The following is a 23,155-nucleotide window of genomic DNA, read 5'->3' as shown; positions in this document are numbered from 1 at the left end:
GAGTGAGGGAAAACTATGACCAGGGTATATTCTGAGAGAGAAAAAAAATCTATGTTCAATAAAAATAAAAGAGTTTCAAAGGAGTACAGTCTATTAGCTGATTCTGCTACCCACAGGCTCCCTCCTCTGGCTTCCTGAAGAGGAACCTGCCCATGTGGATGCACACACACTTGTCTCAAGGGAGAGAAACAGAACCTGACTGGTTTTCACTTAGATCTGGGCTACACCAGTTTCAGAATATGAATGACCATGTGAAATAGAAAGCCATGGTTAACAAGGGAAAGGTACCTTGACCTTTGACCAGTTGTCACCATCTTTTGGGGCCTTCTGAATGTTCTTAATGTTCATTGTCTCCTTTTTATTTATTTGACTGGTTGGTTGGTTTCAATTTTGGCTTTTGAAGCAGTAACTTTTTGAAACATAGTACACTGACTATATATCCACCACAGCCTCCCAAGTACTGGGATGATAGGTATGCAGCATCATTCCAAGCTAGGTAGGTCTCCTGAGGTGCACCCTCAGCAGCATTCCCTTGAGATCTTATTCTACAGCTCCTGAGTTGGCCAGAAAATGAGCTGTTACACTTGTGCCAATGCCCTGAATAAAAGTACCAGACTGTCAGCAAGCACTTGTTGGCATCCCCAATAGTGTCTGAGTTTGGTGACTGTATATGGGATGGAGCCCCAGGAGGGGCAATCTCTGGATGGCCTTTCCTTCCATTTCTGCTCCACATTTTGTCTCAAATATCTTCTCCCATGGGTATTTTGTTCCCCCTTCTAAGAAGGACAAAAGCACCCACACGTTGGTCTTCCTTCTTCTTGAGCTTCATATGGTCTGTGAATTATATCTTGGGTATTCAGAGCTTCTGGGCTAATATCCACTTATCAGTGAGTGCGTATCATGTGTGTTCTTTTGTGATTGGGTTACCTCACTTAGGATGATATTTTCTAGTTCCACCATTTGCCTAAGGATTTCATAAATTCAGGAGGGGATAGGGGGTTTTCAGAGGGGAAACCAGGAAAGGGGATAACATTTGAAATGTAAATAAAGAAAATATCTAATAGAAAAATATACAAGACTGCCACCCCATGCAGACGTCACCAACTAATTCTGTGCTCTGCCCCTCAGCTCAGCCTTAGATTTACTCATAGTGCAGCCACATCAATAGATTGGGGGGAAGGGACCAGGACTAAACTAATCCTGCCTTTTAAAAAACACCCAAATTTTAGTCTCCAGAGGAGTTCTCCTCTCATAGATATTTGAATATTATAAGAGATTTTTGTAAACACAAGAAGAATCTATGTGTTTAATCAATGGCTAACGGTAGAATTCAGTCAACAAGAAATACAGGTGGTGAGGATTTTTTAAACAGTGGCCAATGAATGGGATTTGTGATGTCATTCATTCTGTATAATTTTCTATGAAACCAACCACTTAAAAAACACTTTTATGCTGGCCTCTGAGATTAAGAAAAAGAAAGGCACCCAAATATAAAACAAACTAATGATTTGGGATTTTGTTTGCTTGCTCACTGGAGACAGGGACTCAGGCTATCTAACAGGCTGTCTTGAGACTCAATCTTCTTGCCTCAGACCCTGAATGAGTGCTGGCATTGTAGGCATCTCTACCATGCCCACCAGTCACAACTTCTCAATAAATACTGTCTTCACAGCAAATGGGACCACCTAATTCTTGCTCACATTGTAGAGACAAAGTTCAAAAGGACAAAGACCAGGGCTGGATGCCATAACACCACTGCCCATTCCTGGTGAGCATGATTCACTGTGATGTACTTACAAGCTGTACAGGGCTTGTGCATCAAGCCCAAGTGTGCTCTACTCATTGATACAAGTCCTATGTGACACATACACAGTAAACTTGAAGCTCACTCACTCCAAATCCTCTGTCTGTCCTCCGAGCAAAGGGAAACTACAGTTCTAGAATAAACCACTTCCTACCTCCTCTGGTCAGGTGATTTTTTTAGTGTGTCCTCTGGCATGGCAGTGCACTCCATTGGTGTGGCAACATCCTTTGTGACCACAGTCTGCAAGGTGGCTGCAGCTTCCAGAGCTCGAGTTTTATATGTGCTGCCCACAGCAGAGTCTTGAGCTCAAAGCAATTCAAATATTAGGTGTAGGGTCAGACTAGCCAATCGTGTCTGCTCCACTCCTGTTCATAATTGTTTAAATAAACCATTTCATCATGGCATTAATAAATAATCAAAGAACAAAAAAGCTTTATGAATGCATTTATAAATTCAGTGCTATAATCCAGAGGCCAATGTACTTGGCAAGCTAATATATTAATGCAGCTCTTTGTGGTAGTATATCGTATGAACACCACACCAGAAAAAACCCAAAATACATGAAAACACAGACACACAGACACATAGACACACACACACACACAGAGAGAGAGAGAGAGAGAGACAGAGAGAGAGAGAGAGAGAGAGGCAGAGAGAGACAGAGACAGAGAGACAGAGAGACAGAGTCTGAGGCCCTACATCAAGTTCTTCAGTAGAAACCTGAAGCACCTCCAACCACCACACACTCATCCCCAGCCGTCACAATGCTCTGGAAAACGGTGAGGGGAGGGTCTTTTTTCACCCCCCCCCCCTGTCTATTATAGCCCTACCTCCTGCTTACCTGTTATCTCCTCCCCACTTCAGAAAGACACAGGGGCTGATACATCTGGCTCACATTCACATCCACTATGTCTGACACACACTGAGAATCTAAGAGCTATTGTGAATAGATGAGTAAGATTCAGAAAGTCTATGTCCAAAGCTCTGTGCCAGAATAACTTTGTGAAGACCATCCTGGTTTACCCACAAAATGGTCATCACCATTGAGTGCGGGCAATGGTCGTCACCTCTGAGTGCAGACATGACATTTTCAAGTTAGAAAAGTCAGGACAATCGGGCTCAGAACCTGACTTTGTTTCCTGATGTTTCTGCTGAGCATTGACAGGTCTGGCAGAGCAGGAGGAACACAGGTCAAACCCTCCCACTACTGCTGACATAAACGCTCTTTGAACTTCTGCATAAAAAGATGACCACAAAATGTTTGATGTGCATTTTGTTTACTCTGTGTGTCTCTTTGTATAGGCACGTTTGTGTGGAGGTCAGAGAACAACTTACAGGAGTTGATTCTCTTCCTCCAGCATCTGGGCCCCAGGGTTGAACTCAGCTCATAGGGTTTTAGCCACTGAGTCATCTTGCCATCCCTGAATAGATGTTTACTGTCCACCGCATGGATGAGCTATAGTGGTATTCACAGTATTATCCTGCAGTACAAAGGCCCCGGTTCTTTCTCCAGTGACTAGTGGTATACCATTGAGCAGAACTAGTCCCTCTCCTCAAACCTTGTGTCTCTGTAAAGCGGAAATAAGAGTATATACTCAGGGAATTGTTAGAACTAACTGGGGCAATTCGTATAAAGCACTGGAAGCAGGGTTTGATGCAACCCATAGAAGTTGGCTGTGAGTACTGCCCACGGTGCGCTAACATAGGTTCATGCCCTCACCTCCCCGGGTCCTTCTCTCAGTGACAAAAAGGAGATTCCGAAACATTCTTTCCTCACAGAAATATACAGAGTCCTGACTTCCAGAGAGTAGGGCAAGTTCAACAGCATAAAAAAAAAAAAAAAAATTCTGACAAGATAACTGAATCATGATTGTTTAGTCGTGTGTGTGTGTGTGTGTGTGTGTGCGTGTGCGTGTGCGTGTGCGTGTGTGCACACACATATGTATGTAAGCATTGCTCCACCTGTGTGCTTAAGCATGTGGAGGCTAGAAGTCAATCCCGTCGGGTACCATTCCTCAGAATCTGTCCACATTGTCCTTTAAGACAGGTTGACTAAGCCGGGTGGTGGTGGCAGCGGTGCACACCTTTAATCCCAGCACTTGGGAGGCAGAGGCAGGCAGATTTCTGAGTTCAAGGCCATCCTGGTCTTCAAAGTGAGTTCCAGGATAGCCAGGGCTATACAGAGAAACCCTGTCTCCAAAAAAACCAAAAAAACTCAAAAACCCAAAAAACCAACCCCCCCCAAAAAAAAACAAACAAAAAACAACAACAAAAATCCAGGTTGACTAACCAGGGAGCTCAAGGGAGCCTGTCTCTGTCACCTCCCCAGGAATGGGATTAAAAGCACAGACCAACATGCCTGACTTTTTAATGTGGGTGGTGGGGATCAAACTTAGGTCCCTGTGACTGCACAGTGTGATGGCTAATCTTGGTTGTCAAGCTGACACAGCTGAGAAGAGGAACTCTCAGTGGAGAAACTGCCCTCATCTGACTGGCCTTTGGGCATGCTCGTTAGGCACTTTCTCCAAGGTGATTGATGTGGGAGGAGCCAGCACATTGCCGGTGCTACCATCCTTGGACAACTAGACCTGGGCTCTATTAGAGAGGAAGCTGGATGTGAGCCTGGAGCAAGACGATAAAGACCAATCCTGCGTGGTCTCTGCCTTCCTGCTTCCAGGTCCCTGTCTTTAGTTCTTGCCTTGACTTCCCTCAATGAAGGAAGGACTATAACCATAAGGTAAAATAAGCCTTTTCTTTCCCAAGTCATTTTGGCCATGATGTCTGTCACAGCCACAGAAGCCAAACTAGGGCATGCAGCGAGAACTTCACCAACTGCACCTCAGTTGATTAATTTTGTGATCATGTTGGTAGGTGGAATTAGTCTGCGAAATAACTTTATCCTTTCATTTTATTGCCTTTTGTAGGAACATGATTCAAGAAAGGGTTACGGAAAAACCTTCTATTCCATTCTTCTCAAAAGCTGAATTTCACCACACCACAGGGCGGAGGACGGTCCTGCAAACTGGCACTGGCTGAAAAGAAAAAGGAAATTTTCCTGCAGTGAAAGAATCTGAACTCGGGGAATCTGAACTCATATATTTAAAAGATGTCACTAGTGTGGCCTGCGACTTGTACATGGACTTACAAACAAGCCCTCTCCTGGGTCCAGGTCTATCTCTCCTGACCCTGGGCATCCTTTATGAATATTTTTGAAATTATAAATATATTTTTGTGTACAAGGCTCTTTATTTTTATGTCGGCCATGCCTCAATACAGTGATGTTCAATGACAGTCTCAAATGAGACTTTTAGAAGAACACTAAGGTAGTATGTCTGTCTAGTCCTCCCTGAGAACTTAACACTTCTTTTCCCCTCCCCGACCTTAGCTCTTTGAGGTACTGTCTCACTCTATAGTCTTGGCTGGCCTGGAACTCAATATTTAGCCCAGGCTTGCCTTGAACTTGCTCCCATCTTCCTGGTCCAGCACCCTAAGGGCTGTGGTTCCAGAAATATACTACCCCAGGTTTACCTCTCTAGAGAGAAAATATCTCTCTTTACTGATTCAGACAAAAGAACACAGAAGGGCAGAGAGATGTGGGTCCCTTTGTGTTACTGAGAAATTAGACAGTCCTGACACAAATGCAGCATTCCTGCCCTGCATATAATGACTGGCATCCAGAGGAACACACAAGGGTCTGAGCTGGGAACTCTGAGCTCCTAGGTGAATGGCTAAATCAGAAACAGACATCTGACACACAAGAAGGAAAAGGCCACGGAGACCAAGCATTCGCATGAAGTTTGGACATTTGATTGAGACAGAGATGTTTATTCACCTTTGGTCGGTTATCTTTGTTTCTCTGTAGCTTGACTTTCGTCACCAGTTTTTGAACTCTGGAAGAGAAAAAAAAATCACAGGAAGGAAAGTTTGAGATGATCATGTTTAAGTTTAGGGAAGCATATTCATCTGAATATTGAATGAAGATATAAATGAAGAGAGGGAGAGGGAGGGAGGGAGAGAGAGAGAACCTTGAGAAAAAAATACGTCTTTTTATGAACTACAAATAAATTCATCTCTCCTTTTTTACAGATCTTAAGGACACACTCGAACAAGTGGGAGATGGAGGTTAATGTCTTCTAATTAAAGAAAATATATATTTTAGCAAACTAATAAATTTATCATAGCATTTCCAAAGCTAAGTCACTCATCAAAGTAGAGAATTTCCAGCTAAAGGAAATCCTGTGAGTTGTGTGTGTGTGTGTGTGTGCAAATGTGCACGAGTGTGTATGAGCAGTAAAGGAGTTGGGAAGGACATCTTGAGCTACTGGGAGAGAAAGAATGAAAGCAAGCTGGAGTCTTCTTCACGACCTCCATCCCAGCCATCCACTGAGGCTGACACTCAAAGTTCCAGGGTCACACCCAGCAAGTTACTACAGATGCCACAGGAATAAGGGGAGCAGAGAGAGCTCTCCCCACACCTCGCTCCCTTACCCTCATCTCCGTCTTGTTCTGTCAACTGAGTGACCTTGGGAAGATCCAGAAGGAGGAAAGAGCCACCTTGAATGACTTCCTTCCTAGTACCTGTCCTGCCCTTCTCCCCGTCAGCTATGATTTCCTTGGCAAGTCACCTTGACGCCCTTTCATTAAGGTGACAAGAGAGTCAGAGCCAAGGAGTTAGGAGCAATGACGTAATTCCATAGTTATTTCCGTCATTTGCTATGGATACAACTTTGTTTAAATGACACAGACAAGACAGCAAGGTTGGAAAGCTTTTGCTTTGCTTGACAGTTTTCCTTACATGGGAAAGCTTCTATTGTGGACATCTATCGTCTAGCTTTGTGCTCTGACACACAGAACGACTGGACATGTAGAAAAGAGGAAGATCCCACAGCGATTTCTATTGTGTTCTTATTTCCAGAGACAACAGTAGAATTTCCATGGGAAAGCAAGAAATAACTACCTCTGGACTGAAACAGGACTCAGGCTCCTGCACTTCGCTGCACTCCTCCCTGGCAGCAGTGAACTTTGTGAACAAGCACAGCCACTCCTCATCCGTGATCCCTGGCATCCACTTCACCAAGTTGACCAGAAACCTGTACTCAAAGACACCCAACAGAATCGCTGAATGATCCTCCCTACAGCGCCCCTTCTTCCACGTGTTTGTCACAGACACACATGCTAGGTTTCAAACTTGGTGAGTGTAAAATTTTAAATGTTCCACTTCTGCAAGGGTCTTACGAAACTTTCTAATTCACTAAGTGGACTTTTTGAGGACTATATAATCACAAACCAAAGTGGATCCTATTGAACATAGTAGGTCTTCTAAATGATTTGTTTCCCAAATCAATTCCCTTTCCTCAGTGGTTAAATGCTGTTTCTGTTACACTTGGTACAGACAAGGGTCTAAATCCATGACCGTGGGTTCTTATTCTTGACATTTGAAACGTCACATGAGAGAATAAAAGCAAAGTTCCTGCCCCTTTGTGTCTCTCCTGTTTTAAAACACTGAAAGTCTCAAGGCAAAAATCTGTATCATTGGAGATAGTGAGACAGCTCAGCGGGTGAAGGTGCTTGCCACCATGCCTGATGACCCGAGTTCCATCCCTGGGACCCACATGATGGAAGAAAAAATAAACAACTGCCAAAAGTTATCCTCTGACCTCTCAACTCACATACATGGTGAGTGCTATGGCACACACACACACACACACACACACACAGACACACAGACACACAAACACACAGACAAATAAATAAAATATAATAATATTTTACATATCCATATTATTCTCCCAGCTCATTTGCACCTCTCCAGCAGCACTCTGGCTAACTGCCTGACCCATCCTTCCAAACCACAGACCAGTGAATAGACTCTACCAATAAGGAAAAGGATAAACTAGATGTTTGGTTATAAACAACAGCAATACATAAGCAATGTTGTTTTGTGCCTAGGAGAGTAGACCATCTGTTGAACTAAATGAATTGTATCAGCCGAAGTACCTAGCTACCATGGTGTGTTTTCTGAGACAGATGTGTCTCTGGGCTTCATACCTGTGTTTCTTATTCTGAAGGTCCTCCTTACGAGGCTGACACCAGTCTGTATGCAAAGCAGATACAAGTGCGGAGACTGATGGGAGCTCATACGTTGTATCAGCTTTCAGATGCTCAAAGCAGTGTCTTCTGAAGGCGAAGTCTGTTTTGCAGCAGTGATCCACAGCAGGATTGATAGTTCGATTTGTATTTACCCCACATAACTCTCCAAGAACTAAATCTGCCTATACCAATGAGAAGTGGGACACTGGTATGATTTTAAAATTCTAAGGGCACTTTAAATGTGTGTGTGTGTGTGTGTGTGTGTGTGTGTGTGTGTGTGTGTAAAATTAGATGAATAGCTAGTTGTGAGATCACCAACAACCTTACTTAGGAAAATACAGGTATCCAGGATACTGTACTGTGTAGCAAGAATTGTAAAGGCTAACCAGCAGTATTGCAAAAATTCAATCTACAGCAATTAAGTGCCTATGAATTAATTTTTCATGTTATATACACAAAGTTTCTATTGTGTGCAGAGACTTGTGACCTCAAAGTGACAATTGAACATGGGTTTCTGGGTGTACCCCAGACGCTCCACCCCATTCCTAAAAGACTAGGCAGAAAGTAGCATTTCTCTTCTGAACTCTCCCTTTGGAGACAAAAAGCAAAATTGGTAACACTATTTAAAATGGTAGGGTTTACAATCTGAGATGTAGTACAGTAGAAGCCTTCCTACGATGTGTAAGAACTACAAAACAAATGGATAAGGCTTCCTAGGCTATTCTGGAACAATACTGTGATTCTTAAATCATTTGCCCTAACCAATCACCTCTGACGTTTAAAAAGAAGAGAACTTGAGAAATCCTTGAACATGACTGCACATTCTCCTCTGATTCTCAAGGGCTTATTGATGAGCCAAAAATAAAATAATATTTCTGGCTTGGACAATGTTGAAACAACAGAGAAAAGTAGATAATTAGTATAAATTAACAGTGGAAGGGAGGGCATAAGGAAAGTCAAATATCAGGTCTGTAATCATAGCATCGCAGAGGCAGAGGCAGGGGGATCACCACATCTTGGAACCAGTCTGACTTACAGAGTCAGTTCCAGGCCAGCTAGGACTGTACAAGGAGACTGTCTCAAATTGCAGGAGCAACAGATGACAGAGAGAACACTGCCAGACAATGTGGAACGGGGAGCTCTCTCATCGGCCCCACCTCACAAGCTACAGACAATTGACAACTACTGAGAAAGGATGCATTATTCTTCCCCAGGGATGAGCCCCCTAATTAGTTATCTAATACCAAATGGCCAGGCCTGAAAGCATTGCACACTAGAAACACTGAATTGACTCATGAGGTTTTATTTATATATTTATCTATATATGTCTGTGTTCAACAATAATGAACACAGAAAAGGAGGTCATGAATTTAAGAGGGAGTGAGGGGCAATGATATAATTGTATCTCACTTTTAAGAACCGCAGATTAGAATAAACAACAGCATAGTCTGGTACATAGACCATACTCACCAAGTTGTCAACGCAGGCGAACTCGTCACTGAGAGTGCAACAGGTTGTCAGAGCTGCCACCATTTCCTTACTAAGGGAGACCAGTTCTTCCATGGGGAGCTGAGGGGCTGCCTTGGTGAACTTGACAAGGAAACTGAGAGAACACACATCTATTTGAACAACTACTACCAAACCCACGAGTGAGAGGACTAATAGCCAGTGCCCAGTGTGACCCTCATGACATGATAGAAAATCCTTGGCAGAAATGACCTTGGCCAGTAAGTTTTGAGATACGTTGTGTTGATGCTAAATTGTTTAAAAGGACCATTTGACAGCCATGCTAGGAATAAGATGAAGAAAAGTAGGGTCCTTAGGCGGGCTGAGGTTGGCACTGCAGCTCACAGCAACACTGCAGGAATGATGAAGTCACATTGTAAACTGTGTTGTGTTTGAATCGAGGATGTTAAGCTTCAATAAACTCAGCTCTAGGATGGTCACTGTTTACAAACTTAAATTAACTGCACAGTATTCTAGAGTTCTCATAAAATCACGGAAGAGTAAATACTACAATGAGAAGCAGGCCCATTGACAATTCTGTAATTATTACTGGCTTCACTCCTGAGCTACCCATTGGTTTCCCAGGAAACAGTCGACACCTGAAGTTCTTTCCATTCTCCTTACTCAGGACAGAATGCAAGAGTCCTGCTTTGGAGGCCAGAAACTCAAGTTCACAGACACTTAAACCTTACAGTAACAGTGCCTCGAATCCCATCTTTCTTTCCGTTTGTGACCTCATTTCTTGTCAAAGAGTCCTGAGAAGGCTCAGTGGGAATTCTTGACTTTTATGTCTTTGTTCTTTCCCAGAGTTGAATTGGCATGACTGAAAGACCAGCCTACAATAATACAATGATAGTCTACATCTGAGAGATTATTTGAGCCAAGTTTTAGCCCAAGTTACGCAGATGACCTACTGGCGCTGCAGAGTGTCCTTCCCCAGCTCCTGGAACTGTTTGCACTCCTGCTGCACCATTGCAAGGCTTCGCTGAGTTGTCTCATTGAATTTATCCTCCTGAAAATTAAAAGCAATCATGGGGCCGTGCAGAGAACCCACACGGCACCACATAGGCGCAAGGGGGCATCGATGTGTGTCTCCGTGAAAAATGAGAATTTTCTAGCGCTCTTATTCATCCACAGATGAGAACCACAGTAGCTTATTCAGGACAGTAACAACATAACTGTAAGCCATGTTCCCAGGGCCACCCAGCTAATAAGCATTGCTGTAGAACATTGAAGACATATTTATCTCTATTTGTATCTTTTCCAATCATGTTGGTTTGCAACTTAAAACCTCCCAGAGTTGTCTTCAATTATTTGATGGACTTTTTTTTTTTTTAACAGCATAAACTGAACATTTTCCTAGAGCTATGAGAGAGAACCACTCTGCAACACATGGGCATGGGGAGACAAATGTGCCTCCAAGAAAACAGAGAATTCCCTAGCACCATCTTTCATCCAAGGATGAGGGACACAGTGGCTTGTTAAGGACAGCACAAGAGCAGAAATGGGAAATAACAGTTTTCTTATTGCATTACTTAAATTTGCATGACTATAAACAAATTTTTATAATATTTAAAAGAAAAAGGTTAAACAAAGCAAAGGTAGCACATATAACAAAGGAGTTATGAAAAAATTGTCAAATACTCCATAATCCATGAAGTCATATCTTATAAGGAGATAGAGAAAAAAACTATTAATTAGAACATGAAAACAAGAAACAAACATGAACACACTTTTTATAGAAAATTTAAAATAATATATCAGGACTTGGGGGAGAATTTTGCATTAGTTTTTAGAGAATTTCATACAATTTCATTTCATATCCACCCTTTTGAACAGAGAATTTTTTCTTTTTTTAAAATTAGGTATTTTCTTCATTTACATTTCCAATGCTATCCCAAAAGTCCCCCATACCCTCCCCCACCCACTCCCCTACCCACCCACTCCCACTTCTTGGCCCTGGTGTTTCCCCTGTACTGGGGCATATAAAATTTGCAAGAGCAATGGGCCTCTCTTTCCAATGATGGCCGACTAGGCCATCTTCTGATACATATGCAGCTAGAGGCATGAGCTCTGGGGGGTGGGGGGGGTGGGTGTACTGATTAGTTCATATTGTTGTTCCACCTATAGGTTTGCAGACCCCTTTAGCTCCTTGGGTACTTTCTCTAGCTTCTCCATTGGGGGCCCTGTGATCCATCCAATAGCTGACTGTGAGCATCCACTTCTGTGTTTCCTAGGCCCTGGCATAGCCTCACAAGAGCCAGCTATATCTGGGTCCTTTCAGCAAAATCTTGCTAGTGTATGCAATGGTGTCAGTGTTTGGAGGCTGACTATGGAATGGATCCCCAGGTATGGCAGTCTCTAAATGGTCCATCCTTTCATCTCAGCTCCAAACTTTGTCTCGAACAGAGAATTTTTAATGTAATTTTAGAAACCAAGCCCATACTTAAAACACAGACACATTTTTACATTTTACATTTACATCTGTTAGACCTAATTTGTATGTGAAGTGTCAGCAATGGAAACATTGAAACAAGCATATGGCTCTGGCAAAAAAAAAAAAAAAAAAAAAAAAAAAAAAAAAAATTTCCAGAAGTTAACTTAGCAGTTTGGGTCAAATGTTTTTAAAAGTCTGTATATTCTGACCCCATCATCCCCCAGTGATCCATCATGAGAAAAACACTATAAATATTAAAGAAAAATGTGGAGAATAAGATTCTCATCAATGAATAACATACAAAATTATAAACACATAACCATCACACTCGGTGTCCATACATAGTAGGAGAGTAAATAAGTCAATTATTCCACATTCTGAGAGGATACCAAGCTCATGAATGGGAAAGCTTTCTATGTTAGAAGCCAGCAGTCACATGTTCCCTGGAGCCTGTAGGGGGAATACAGCCTTATTTCCACTCAGAGTTGAGCCCTGTATGGTTCATTTTATACACTGATTTGAAATATGGGGAGAATAAATTTCTGTTCTTTTAAGTCAGTAATTTTGTGGTTGTAATAGGAAACAAATATAGCATCATTTAACACAAAACTAAGCTTCCTATTATACTAAATAATAAAAGGTCCAAACATTTCCTAAGGAATGAACTTCTTCAATCTTATTTTTTAAGATATATGCAAATATAGAGAAAGAAATATAAAAGAAAGTATTTAATATATTATAATTATATATTGCATATAATATACTATATGTAATTGTATATCATGGTATTTTATTATTGTATCATTATATTATAATCAGAAAGCTTTAATAAAAACTGATTATTGATTTTCAGTTTTCTGAATCTATGTTTATGGGACCTACCACATGGCGGTAACAACCTGCTGGGTTTTCTCTGCTGCAGCAGTCTTCTAAGAAGTCCATATACACTTTAGTAATTCTTAGGAGCTCTGGTGTAGACAGGTCAGGATGTCTCCTGGAGTATTCATAAATAAACCTGAGGTGTGCCAAACATTTATGCTGTTAGAACACATACAAAGAAGAAAACACCCAACCCCACTTTCATTGACTCTAGTAAGATCTAACACTATGTCTTTTGTCAAAGCTAAATGCGGAATTTAGTCTGTTCAGAGAACACTTTACACCACTTTATTTTTAACCCCTTTCCTGTATCATATTTCAGGCTAACGGTCTTTCTTCATCAAAGAGGGCAGAATTGTTCGAATTATTTAGAAACAATTCTTAGAATAATTGACATGCGACGTGTCATAGGCACTGCATGCCTTGGGAGAACACCTCCAGACTTCTGACTTGGAGTGGTGAGAATGTCGGCTCTTGTTCCCAGAGCGTGCCTGGTGAGACACAGGGTCGCTTTGCCGATTGCTCCCTCCTGTCACTTGTGAAATATGGGAGTTACACTTCCCTTAACTCCAAATCATAGGCTGCGGTTGGTTTCCACTGCCTAAGAGAAAGGTTCCAAGGGTACAGGTGTGCAGAATAGGAGGAGTGCAGGGATGTTAATGAAGCCATAGTAGGCGTGTGCACCGGATCAAATGTCAATCATAAAGACTTCCTGGACACACTTTCTCAGTCAGCTCCCTTGGTCCTTAAGATAAACACTACCTTGAATCTGAAGGCACTAAGCCCTAGGTTGGGTATGCGCAATGCTACAGGTTACATTTTCCTATTTCTGGAATCTGAATGCCAAAATGCCTCAGAACCCAAAACTATTTCAATGCCAATATGATACTATAAGTGAAGTTCTCTATATCTAAACTCACTTGACAGGCTATGGCCAAAATGTAGGTGTGCTAAAAATCAAGTATACATTTTTATTTAATTTAGTTTATACACATAAGATATATATGGAAGATAAATGAGTTTAATGTTTAAACTAGGGTCCCCATCCTCAACATATCTCATTATGTAAATGTAAATATCTCAGATTTTGTTTCAATCTGAAATTTAAAAAGAAAAAAAAAAGTACTCAAGAGACTTTTGCGCAAGATGGTGAGGTAGACATTGTCTTTATATGAGCTGATGAAGGAGTCAGAATGCTAGAGAATCACGGTGTTCCAAAGACAGAACATGAGCTAGAGCATCAGAAATCTACAAAGGAAATGAATAATCACCCAGACCAGAGAAAACGGTGGATGAACTGCCAATAAGACATACGTGGCTGGAAAGATGGCTCCGTGGTTAAGAGCATGTACGTCTCTTGCCTTAGTTAAATTCCCAGCACCCATCCTGGCTGGCTCACAGCTGCCTGTAGTCATCAGGCCTCTGGTGACCTCTGGCCTCTATGGACACCTGACTTCACATGGGCACATACCCACACACAGATACACACGTACGCACATAACTTCAAAATAAACGTAAGCACAGCCACCGAGCTGCCTGACAGGTGATACTACTGAGGAGATGCAGAAGTCACCTCCAGAAGCAGCGTCTTCCTCCTTGCTGAGTGCTATCAGGGCTCAAGCCTTTACGAGTCTGTATATCCAAACCAACGGAGGCACAAATCGCAACCCAGATACAGAAGGACATGAGAAGCAAAGCAATGTGATCCCTCCAAAGGATCATAGCCTCTCGACTAATGAACCCAAAGACACCGGCTTACAAAATGCCAGATGCAGGTATGGAAAGTTTTCTGGTAAGATCATTCGATGGCTCGAAAAAAAGAAAAAGAGAGGCACAAACAGATGACTTTTTGCCCAGGACCTGAAAGGGACAGTAGAAAAAGATATAGAAAACTCAGCAAAGCAGATAAGACAATTAGCAACATGGGTGGAAGAGAATAGAGAAGCATTCAGCAAGGAAACAAATGAGTAAAAAGTGTTGGAAATTAAAAAAAAAAATCTGTCAATCAAGTTTTTTAATAAAACAGAGTGGAAAGCACCACCAACAGAGTTGATAAAACAGATGAAAGTATATTTGCAGTGGGGGACAAGGTTGACAAAATATAACACTCCAAAATCAGAATGCACACAAGACAAACAAAAAACAACCACAATGTCCAAGTACTTGGGTAAATAATCAAGAAACCAAGAGGTACAAGAAAGAGCTTTGACAACCTCTCAATTCTCAAATCTAGAGAAAGAAACAGACATTCAAGAACAAGAGGCATTTAGAACCTCGGATAGACATGATTGGAGAAGAACCTTGATAATGTAATATAGTCAAGATGTCAAAAATACAAAGAAAAGGGGCCACTGATGAATACAAACTCATTGTAATGTCAGGGCTCTCATTAGAAATCTTAAAAGCCAGGAGATCATGAGATGATCTACTCCAAGTCCTGAAAATAAGTAACTGACAAACAAGACTGATATGGGGAAGGACATTTCAGGACAAATTCAGTTTGTATCTAAAGGAACATTACGCATATAGGAAGAGGAAAGGCACCCTCGAGCATGAAAGGACAGGCAGGAGTAAACGCATGAGACTAGATAAACAAAGAGCCAGGAAGGAATCTGTCAAGTCCAACACTGTGAAGAGGACAAATTAAAATCCAAACAACGAGCAGCAGCAGTCGCCATCTTGGTTCCGGGACTCAGCAGAACTTAGGAAATTAGTCTGAACAGGTTAGAGGGTGCACCAGAGAACCGGACAGCTTCTGGGACGGGCGGAAGCACAGAGCCGCTGAGGCAGCAGCCTGGGCGGGCCGCAGATAACCGGCCACCATCCGGACCAGAGGACAGGTGTCCGCCTGGCTTGGGAGGCGACCTCAGCCTCAGCAGCAGCGGTCGCCATCTGGGTTCCGGGACTCCGCGGGACCTAGGAAATTAGTCTGAACAGGTTAGAGGGTGCACCAGAGAACCGGACAGCTTCTGGGACGGGCGGAAGCACAGAGCCGCTGAGGCAGCAGCCTGGGCGGGCCGCAGATAACCGGCCACCATCCGGACCAGAGGACAGGTGTCCGCCTGGCTTGGGAGGCGACCTCAGCCTCAGCAGCAGCGGTCGCCATCTGGGTTCCGGGACTCCGCGGGACCTAGGAAATTAGTCTGAACAGGTTAGAGGGTGCACCAGAGAACCGGACAGCTTCTGGGACGGGCGGAAGCACAGAGCCGCTGAGGCAGCAGCCTGGGCGGGCCGCAGACAACCGGCCACCATCCGGACCAGAGGACAGGTGTCCGCCTGGCTTGGGAGGCGACCTCAGCCTCAGCAGCAGCGGTCGCCATCTGGGTTCCGGGACTCCGCGGGACCTAGGAAATTAGTCTGAACAGGTTAGAGGGTGCACCAGAGAACCGGACAGCTTCTGGGACGGGCGGAAGCACAGAGCCGCTGAGGCAGCAGCCTGGGCGGGCCGCAGATAACCGGCCACCATCCGGACCAGAGGACAGGTGTCCGCCTGGCTTGGGAGGCGACCTCAGCCTCAGCAGCAGCGGTCGCCATCTGGGTTCCGGGACTCCGCGGGACCTAGGAAATTAGTCTGAACAGGTTAGAGGGTGCACCAGAGAACTGGACAGCTTCTGGGACGGGCGGAAGCACAGAGCCGCTGAGGCAGCAGCCTGGGCGGGCCGCAGATAACCGGCCACCATCCGGACCAGAGGACAGGTGTCCGCCTGGCTTGGGAGGCGACCTCAGCCTCAGCAGCAGCGGTCGCCATCTGGGTTCCGGGACTCCGCGGGACCTAGGAAATTAGTCTGAACAGGTTAGAGGGTGCACCAGAGAACCGGACAGCTTCTGGGACGGGCGGAAGCACAGAGCCGCTGAGGCAGCAGCCTGGGCGGGCCGCAGATAACCGGCCACCATCCGGACCAGAGGACAGGTGTCCGCCTGGCTTGGGAGGCGGCCTCAGCCTCAGCAGCAGCAGTCGCCATCTTGGTTCCGGGACTCAGCAGAACTTAGGAAATTAGTCTGAACAGGTTAGAGGGTGCGCCAGAGAACCTGACAGCTTCTGGGACGGGCAGAAGCACAGAGCCGCTGAGGCAGCAGCCTGGGCGGGCCGCAGACAACCGGCCACCATCCGGACCAGAGGACAGGTGTCCGCCTGGCTTGGGAGGCGACCTCAGCCTCAGCAGCAGCGGTCGCCATCTGGGTTCCGGGACTCCGCGGGACCTAGGAAATTAGTCTGAACAGGTTAGAGGGTGCACCAGAGAACCGGACAGCTTCTGGGACGGGCGGAAGCACAGAGCCGCTGAGGCAGCAGCCTGGGCGGGCCGCAGATAACCGGCCACCATCCGGACCAGAGGACAGGTGTCCGCCTGGCTCGGGAGACGGCCTCGGCCTCAGGAGCAGCGGTCACCATCTTGGTTCCAGGACTCCCTGGAACTTAGGATTTTAGTCTGCACAGGTGAGAGTCTGCACCACAGAAGCTGACAGCTTCTGGGAACTGCCAAAGCAACACAGCTTCTGAGAGAGGCCCTGTTTTGGGCCTTCTTCTTCGACCAGGAGGAGGTCCAAAAACAAGATATCTGCACACCTTCCCTGTAAGAGAGCTTGCCAGCAGAGAGTGCTCTGAGCACTGAAACTCAGAGGAGAGAATCTGTCTCCCAGGTCTGCTGAGAGACGGTAACAGAATCACCAGAAGAACAATCTCTAAACAGAGTCAACTATAACTACTAACTCCAGAGATTACCAGATGGCGAAAGGTAAACGGAGGAATCCTACTAACAGGAACCAAGACCACTCACCATCATCAGAACCCAGTACTCCCACTTCGCCCAGTCCAGGGCACCCCAACACACCCGAAAACCTAGACCTAGATTTAAAAGCATATCTCATGATGATGGTAGAGGACATCAAGAAGGACTTTAATAAATCACTTAAAGAAATACAGGAGAACACTGCTAAAGAGTTACAAGTCCTTAAAGAAAAACAGGAAAACACAATCAAACAGGTAGAAGTCCTTACAGAAAAAGAGGAAAAAACATACAAACAGGTGATGGAAATGAACAAAACCATACTAGACCTAAAAAGGGAAGTAGAAACAATAAAGAAAACTCAAAGTGAGGCAACACTGGAGATAGAAACCCTAGGAAAGAAATCTGGAACCATAGATTTGAGCATCAGCAACAGAATACAAGAGATGGAAGAGAGAATCTCAGGTGCAGAAGATTCCATAGAGAACATCGGCACAACAATCAAAGAAAATGGAAAATGCAAAAAGATCCTAACTCAAAATATCCAGGAAATCCAGGACACAATGAGAAGACCAAACCTACGGATAATAGGAGTGGATGAGAATGAAGATTTTCAACTTAAAGGGCCAGCAAACATCTTCAACAAAATTATTGAAGAAAACTTCCCAAATATAAAGAAAGAGATACCTATGAACATACAAGAAGCCTACAGAACTCCAAATAGACTGGACCAGAAAAGAAATTCCTCCCGACACATAATAATCAGAACAACAAATGCACTAAATAAAGATAGAATACTAAAAGCGGTAAGGGAAAAAGGTCAAGTAACATACAAAGGCAAGCCTATCAGAATTACACCAGATTTTTCACCAGAGACTATGAAAGCCAGAAGAGCCTGGACAGATGTTATACAGACACTAAAAGAACACAAATTCCAGCCCAGGCTACTATACCCTGCCAAACTCTCAATTACCATAGATGGAGAAACCAAAGTATTCCACGACAAAACCAAATTCTCACATTATCTCTCCACGAATCCAGCCCTTCAAAGGGTAATAACAGAAAAAAACCAATACAAGAACGGGAACAATGCCCTAGAAAAAACAAGAAGGTAATCCCTCAACAAACCTAAAAGAAGACAGCCACAAGAACAGAATGCCAACTTTAACAACTAAAATAACAGGAAGCAACAATTACTTTTCCTTAATATCTCTTAACATCAATGGTCTCAACTCCCCAATAAAAAGACATAGACTAACAAACTGGCTACACAAACAAGACCCAACATTTTGCTGCTTACAGGAGACTCATCTCAGAGAAAAAGATAGACACTACCTCAGAATGAAAGGCTGGAAAACAATTTTCCAAGCAAATGGTATGAAGAAACAAGCTGGAGTAGCCATCCTAATATCTGATAAGATTGACTTCCAACCCAAAGTCATCAAAAAAGACAAGGAGGGACACTTCGTTCTCATCAAAGGTAAAATCCTCCAAGAGGAACTCTCAATTCTGAATATCTATGCTCCAAATACAAGGGCAGCCACATTCATTAAAGAAACTTTAGTAAAGCTCAAAGCACACATTGCACCTCACACAATAATAGTGGGAGACTTCAACACACCACTTTCACCAATGGACAGATCATGGAAACAGAAACTAAACAGGGACACACTGAAACTAACAGAAGTGATGAAACAAATGGATCTGACAGATATCTACAGAACATTTTATCCTAAAACAAAAGGATATACCTTCTTCTCAGCACCTCATGGTACCTTCTCCAAAATTGACCACATAATAGGCCACAAAACAGGCCTCAACAGATTCAAAAATATTGAAATTGTCCCATGTATCCTATCAGATCACCATGCACTAAGGCTGATCTTCAATAACAAAAAAAATAACAGAAAGCCAACACTCACGTGGAAACTGAACAACACTCTTCTCAATGATACCTTGGTCAAGGAAGGAATAAAGAAAGAAATTAAAGACTTTTTAGAGTTTAATGAAAATGAAGCCACAACGTACCCAAACCTTTGGGACACAATGAAAGCATTTCTAAGAGGGAAACTCATAGCTCTGAGTGCCTCCATGAAGAAACGGGAGAGAGCACATACTAGCAGCTTGACAACACATCTAAAAGCTCTAGAAAAAAAGGAAGCAAATTCACCCAAGAGGAGTAGACGGCAGGAAATAATCAAACTCAGGGGTGAAATCAACCAAGTGGAAACAAGAAGAACTATTCAAAGAATTAACCAAACGAGGAGTTGGTTCTTTGAGAAAATCAACAAGATAGATAAACCCTTAGCTAGACTCACTAGAGGGCACAGAGACAAAATCCTAATTAACAAAATCAGAACTGAAAAGGGAGACATAACAACAGATCCTGAAGAAATCCAAAACACCATCAGATCCTTCTACAAAAGGCTATACTCAACAAAACTGGAAAACCTGGACGAAATGGACAAATTTCTGGACAGATACCAGGTACCAAAGTTGAATCAGGATCAAGTTGACCTTCTAAACAGTCCCATATCCCCTAAAGAAATAGAAGCAGTTATAAATAGTCTCCCAGCCAAAAAAAGCCCAGGACCAGACGGGTTTAGTGCAGAGTTCTATCAGACCTTCAAAGAAGATCTAATTCCAGTTCTGCACAAACTTTTTCACAAGATAGAAGTAGAAAGTACTCTACCCAACTCATTTTATGAAGCCACTATTACTCTGATACCTAAACCACAGAAAGATCCAACAAAGATAGAGAACTTCAGACCAATTTCTCTTATGAATATCGATGCAAAAATCCTCAATAAAATTCTCGCTAACCGAATCCAAGATCACATTAAAGCAATCATCCATCCTGACCAAGTAGGTTTTATTCCAGGAATGCAGGGATGGTTTAATATACGAAAATCCATCAATGTAATCCACTATATAAACAAACTCAAAGACAAAAACCACATGATCATCTCGTTGGATGCAGAAAAAGCATTTGACAAGATCCAACACCCATTCATGATAAAAGTTCTGGAAAGATCAGGAATTCAAGGCCCATACCTAAACATGATAAAAGCAATCTACAGCAAACCAGTAGCCAACATCAAAGTAAATGGAGAGAAGCTGGAAGCAATCCCACTAAAATCAGGGACTAGACAAGGCTGCCCACTTTCTCCCTACCTTTTCAACATAGTACTTGAAGTATTAGCCAGAGCAATTCGACAACAAAAGGAGATCAAGGGGATACAAATTGGAAAAGAGGAAGTCAAAATATCACTTTTTGCAGATGATATGATAGTATATATAAGTGACCCTAAAAATTCCACCAGAGAACTCCTAAACCTGATAAACAGCTTCGGTGAAGTAGCTGGATATAAAATTAACTCAAACAAGTCAATGGCCTTTCTCTACACAAAGAATAAACAGGCTGAGAAAGAAATTAGGGAAACAACACCCTTCTCAATAGTCACAAATAATATAAAATATCTCGGCGTGACTCTAACTAAGGAAGTGAAAGATCTGTATGATAAAAACTTCAAGTCTCTGAAGAAAGAAATTAAAGAAGATCTCAGAAGATGGAAAGATCTCCCATGCTCATGGATTGGCAGGATCAATATTGTAAAAATGGCTATCTTGCCAAAAGCAATCTACAGATTCAATGCAATCCCCATCAAAATTCCAACTCAATTCTTCAATGAATTAGAAGGAGCAATTTGCAAATTCATCTGGAATAACAAAAAACCTAGGATAGCAAAAACTCTTCTCAAGGATAAAAGAACCTCTGGTGGAATCACCATGCCGGACCTAAAGCTTTACTACAGAGCAATTGTGGTAAAAACTGCATGGTACTGGTATAGAGACAGACAAGTAGACCAATGGAATAGAATTGAAGACCCAGAAATGAACCCACACACCTATGGTCACTTGATCTTCGACAAGGGAGCTAAAACCATCCAGTGGAAGAAAGACAGCATTTTCAACAAATGGTGCTGGCACAACTGGTTGTTATCATGTAGAAGAATGCGAATCGATCCATACTTATCTCCTTGTACTAAGGTCAAATCTAAATGGATCAAAGAACTTCACATAAAACCAGAGACACTGAAACTTATAGAGGAGAAAGTGGGGAAAAGCCTTGAAGATATGGGCACAGGGGAAAAATTCCTGAACAGAACAGCAATGGCTTGTGCTGTAAGATCGAGAATTGACAAATGGGACCTAATGAAACTCCAAAGTTTCTGCAAGGCAAAAGACACCGTCAATAAGACAAAGAGACCACCAACAGATTGGGAAAGGATCTTTACCTATCCTAAATCAGATAGGGGACTAATATCCAACATATATAAAGAACTCAAGAAGGTGGACTTCAGAAAATCAAACAACCCCATTAAAAAATGGGGCTCAGAACTGAACAAAGAATTCTCACCTGAGGAATACAGAATGGCAGAGAAGCACCTGAAAAAATGTTCAACATCCTTAATCATCAGGGAAATGCAAATCAAAACAACCCTGAGATTCCACCTCACACCAGTCAGAATGTCTAAGATCAAAAATTCAGGTGACAGCAGATGCTGGCGTGGATGTGGAGAAAGAGGAACACTCCTCCATTGTTGGTGGGATTGCAGGCTTGTACAACCACTCTGGAAATCCGTCTGGCGGTTCCTCAGAAAATTGGACATAGTACTACCGGAGGATCCAGCAATACCTCTCTTGGGCATATATCCAGAAGATGCCCCAACTGGTAAGAAGGACACATGCTCCACTATGTTCATAGCAGCATTATTTATAATAGCCAGAAGCTGGAAAGAACCCAGATGCCCCTCAACAGAGGAATGGATACAGAAAATGTGGTACATCTACACAATGGAGTACTACTCAGCTATTAAAAAGAATGAATTTATGAAATTCCTAGCCAAATGGATGGACCTGGAGGGCATCATCCTGAGTGAGGTAACACATTCACAAAGGAACTCACACAATATGTACTCACTGATAAGTGGATATTAGCCCAAAACCTAGGATACCCAAGATATAAGATACAATTTCCTAAACACATGAAACTCAAGAAAAATGAAGACTGAAGTGTAGACACTATGCCCCTCCTTAGAAGTGGGAACAAAACACCCTTGGAAGGAGTTACAGAGACAAAGTTTGGAGCTGAGATTAAAGGGTGGACCATGTAGAGACTGCCTTATCCAGGGATCCACCCCATAATCAGCATCCAAACGCTGACACCATTGCATACACTAGCAAGATTTTATCGAAAGGACCCAGATGTAGCTGTCTCTTGTGAGACTATGCCGGGGCCTAGCAAACACAGAAGTGGATGCCCACAGTCAGCTAATGGACGGATCACAGGGCTCCCAATGGAGGAGCTAGAGAAAGTACCCAAGGAGCTAAAGGGATCTGCAACCCTATAGGTGGATCAACATTATGAACTAACCAGTACCCCGGAGCTCTTGACTCTAGCTGCATATGTATCAAAAGATGACCTAGTCGGCCATCACTGGAAAGAGAGGCCCATTGGACACACAAACTTTATATGCCCCAGAACAGGGGAACGCCAGGGCCAAAAAGGGGGAGTGGGCGGGTAGGGGAGTGGGGGTGGGTGGGTATGGGGGGGACTTTTGGTATAGCATTGGAAATGTAAATGAGCTAAATACCTAATAAAAAATGGAAAGAAAAAAAAAAAAAAAAAAGAAGTTGAATAAGATCTCAGAA

At 43.1% G+C, this 23,155-nt stretch overlaps 1 protein-coding gene across 1 annotated transcript in view; it reads right to left on the bottom strand.

Moving 5' to 3' along the window:
* Positions 1-4,694: 4,694 nt before the first annotated feature.
* Positions 4,695-23,155, bottom strand: part of Afm (afamin) — a 34,596-nt gene continuing 16,135 nt past the window's right edge. The window contains exons 9-15 of the mRNA NM_145146.2: positions 12,720-12,852; positions 10,315-10,412; positions 9,365-9,497; positions 7,853-8,076; positions 6,762-6,894; positions 5,637-5,694; positions 4,695-4,836 (exon numbers count right to left, since the gene is read on the bottom strand). Coding sequence (NP_660128.2) covers positions 5,647-5,694; positions 6,762-6,894; positions 7,853-8,076; positions 9,365-9,497; positions 10,315-10,412; positions 12,720-12,852 — 769 coding nt within the window. The 3' untranslated portion in view covers positions 4,695-4,836; positions 5,637-5,646. The remainder of the gene's footprint in view (positions 4,837-5,636; positions 5,695-6,761; positions 6,895-7,852; positions 8,077-9,364; positions 9,498-10,314; positions 10,413-12,719; positions 12,853-23,155) is intronic.

The sequence above is a fragment of the Mus musculus genome, chromosome 5 (genome assembly GCF_000001635.26).
Source record: "Mus musculus strain C57BL/6J chromosome 5, GRCm38.p6 C57BL/6J".
In the NCBI taxonomy this organism is placed as follows: Eukaryota; Metazoa; Chordata; class Mammalia; order Rodentia; family Muridae; genus Mus; species Mus musculus.
Note: the sequence above shows the minus strand (reverse complement) of the source record. Positions and strands in the feature narration are given on the sequence as shown.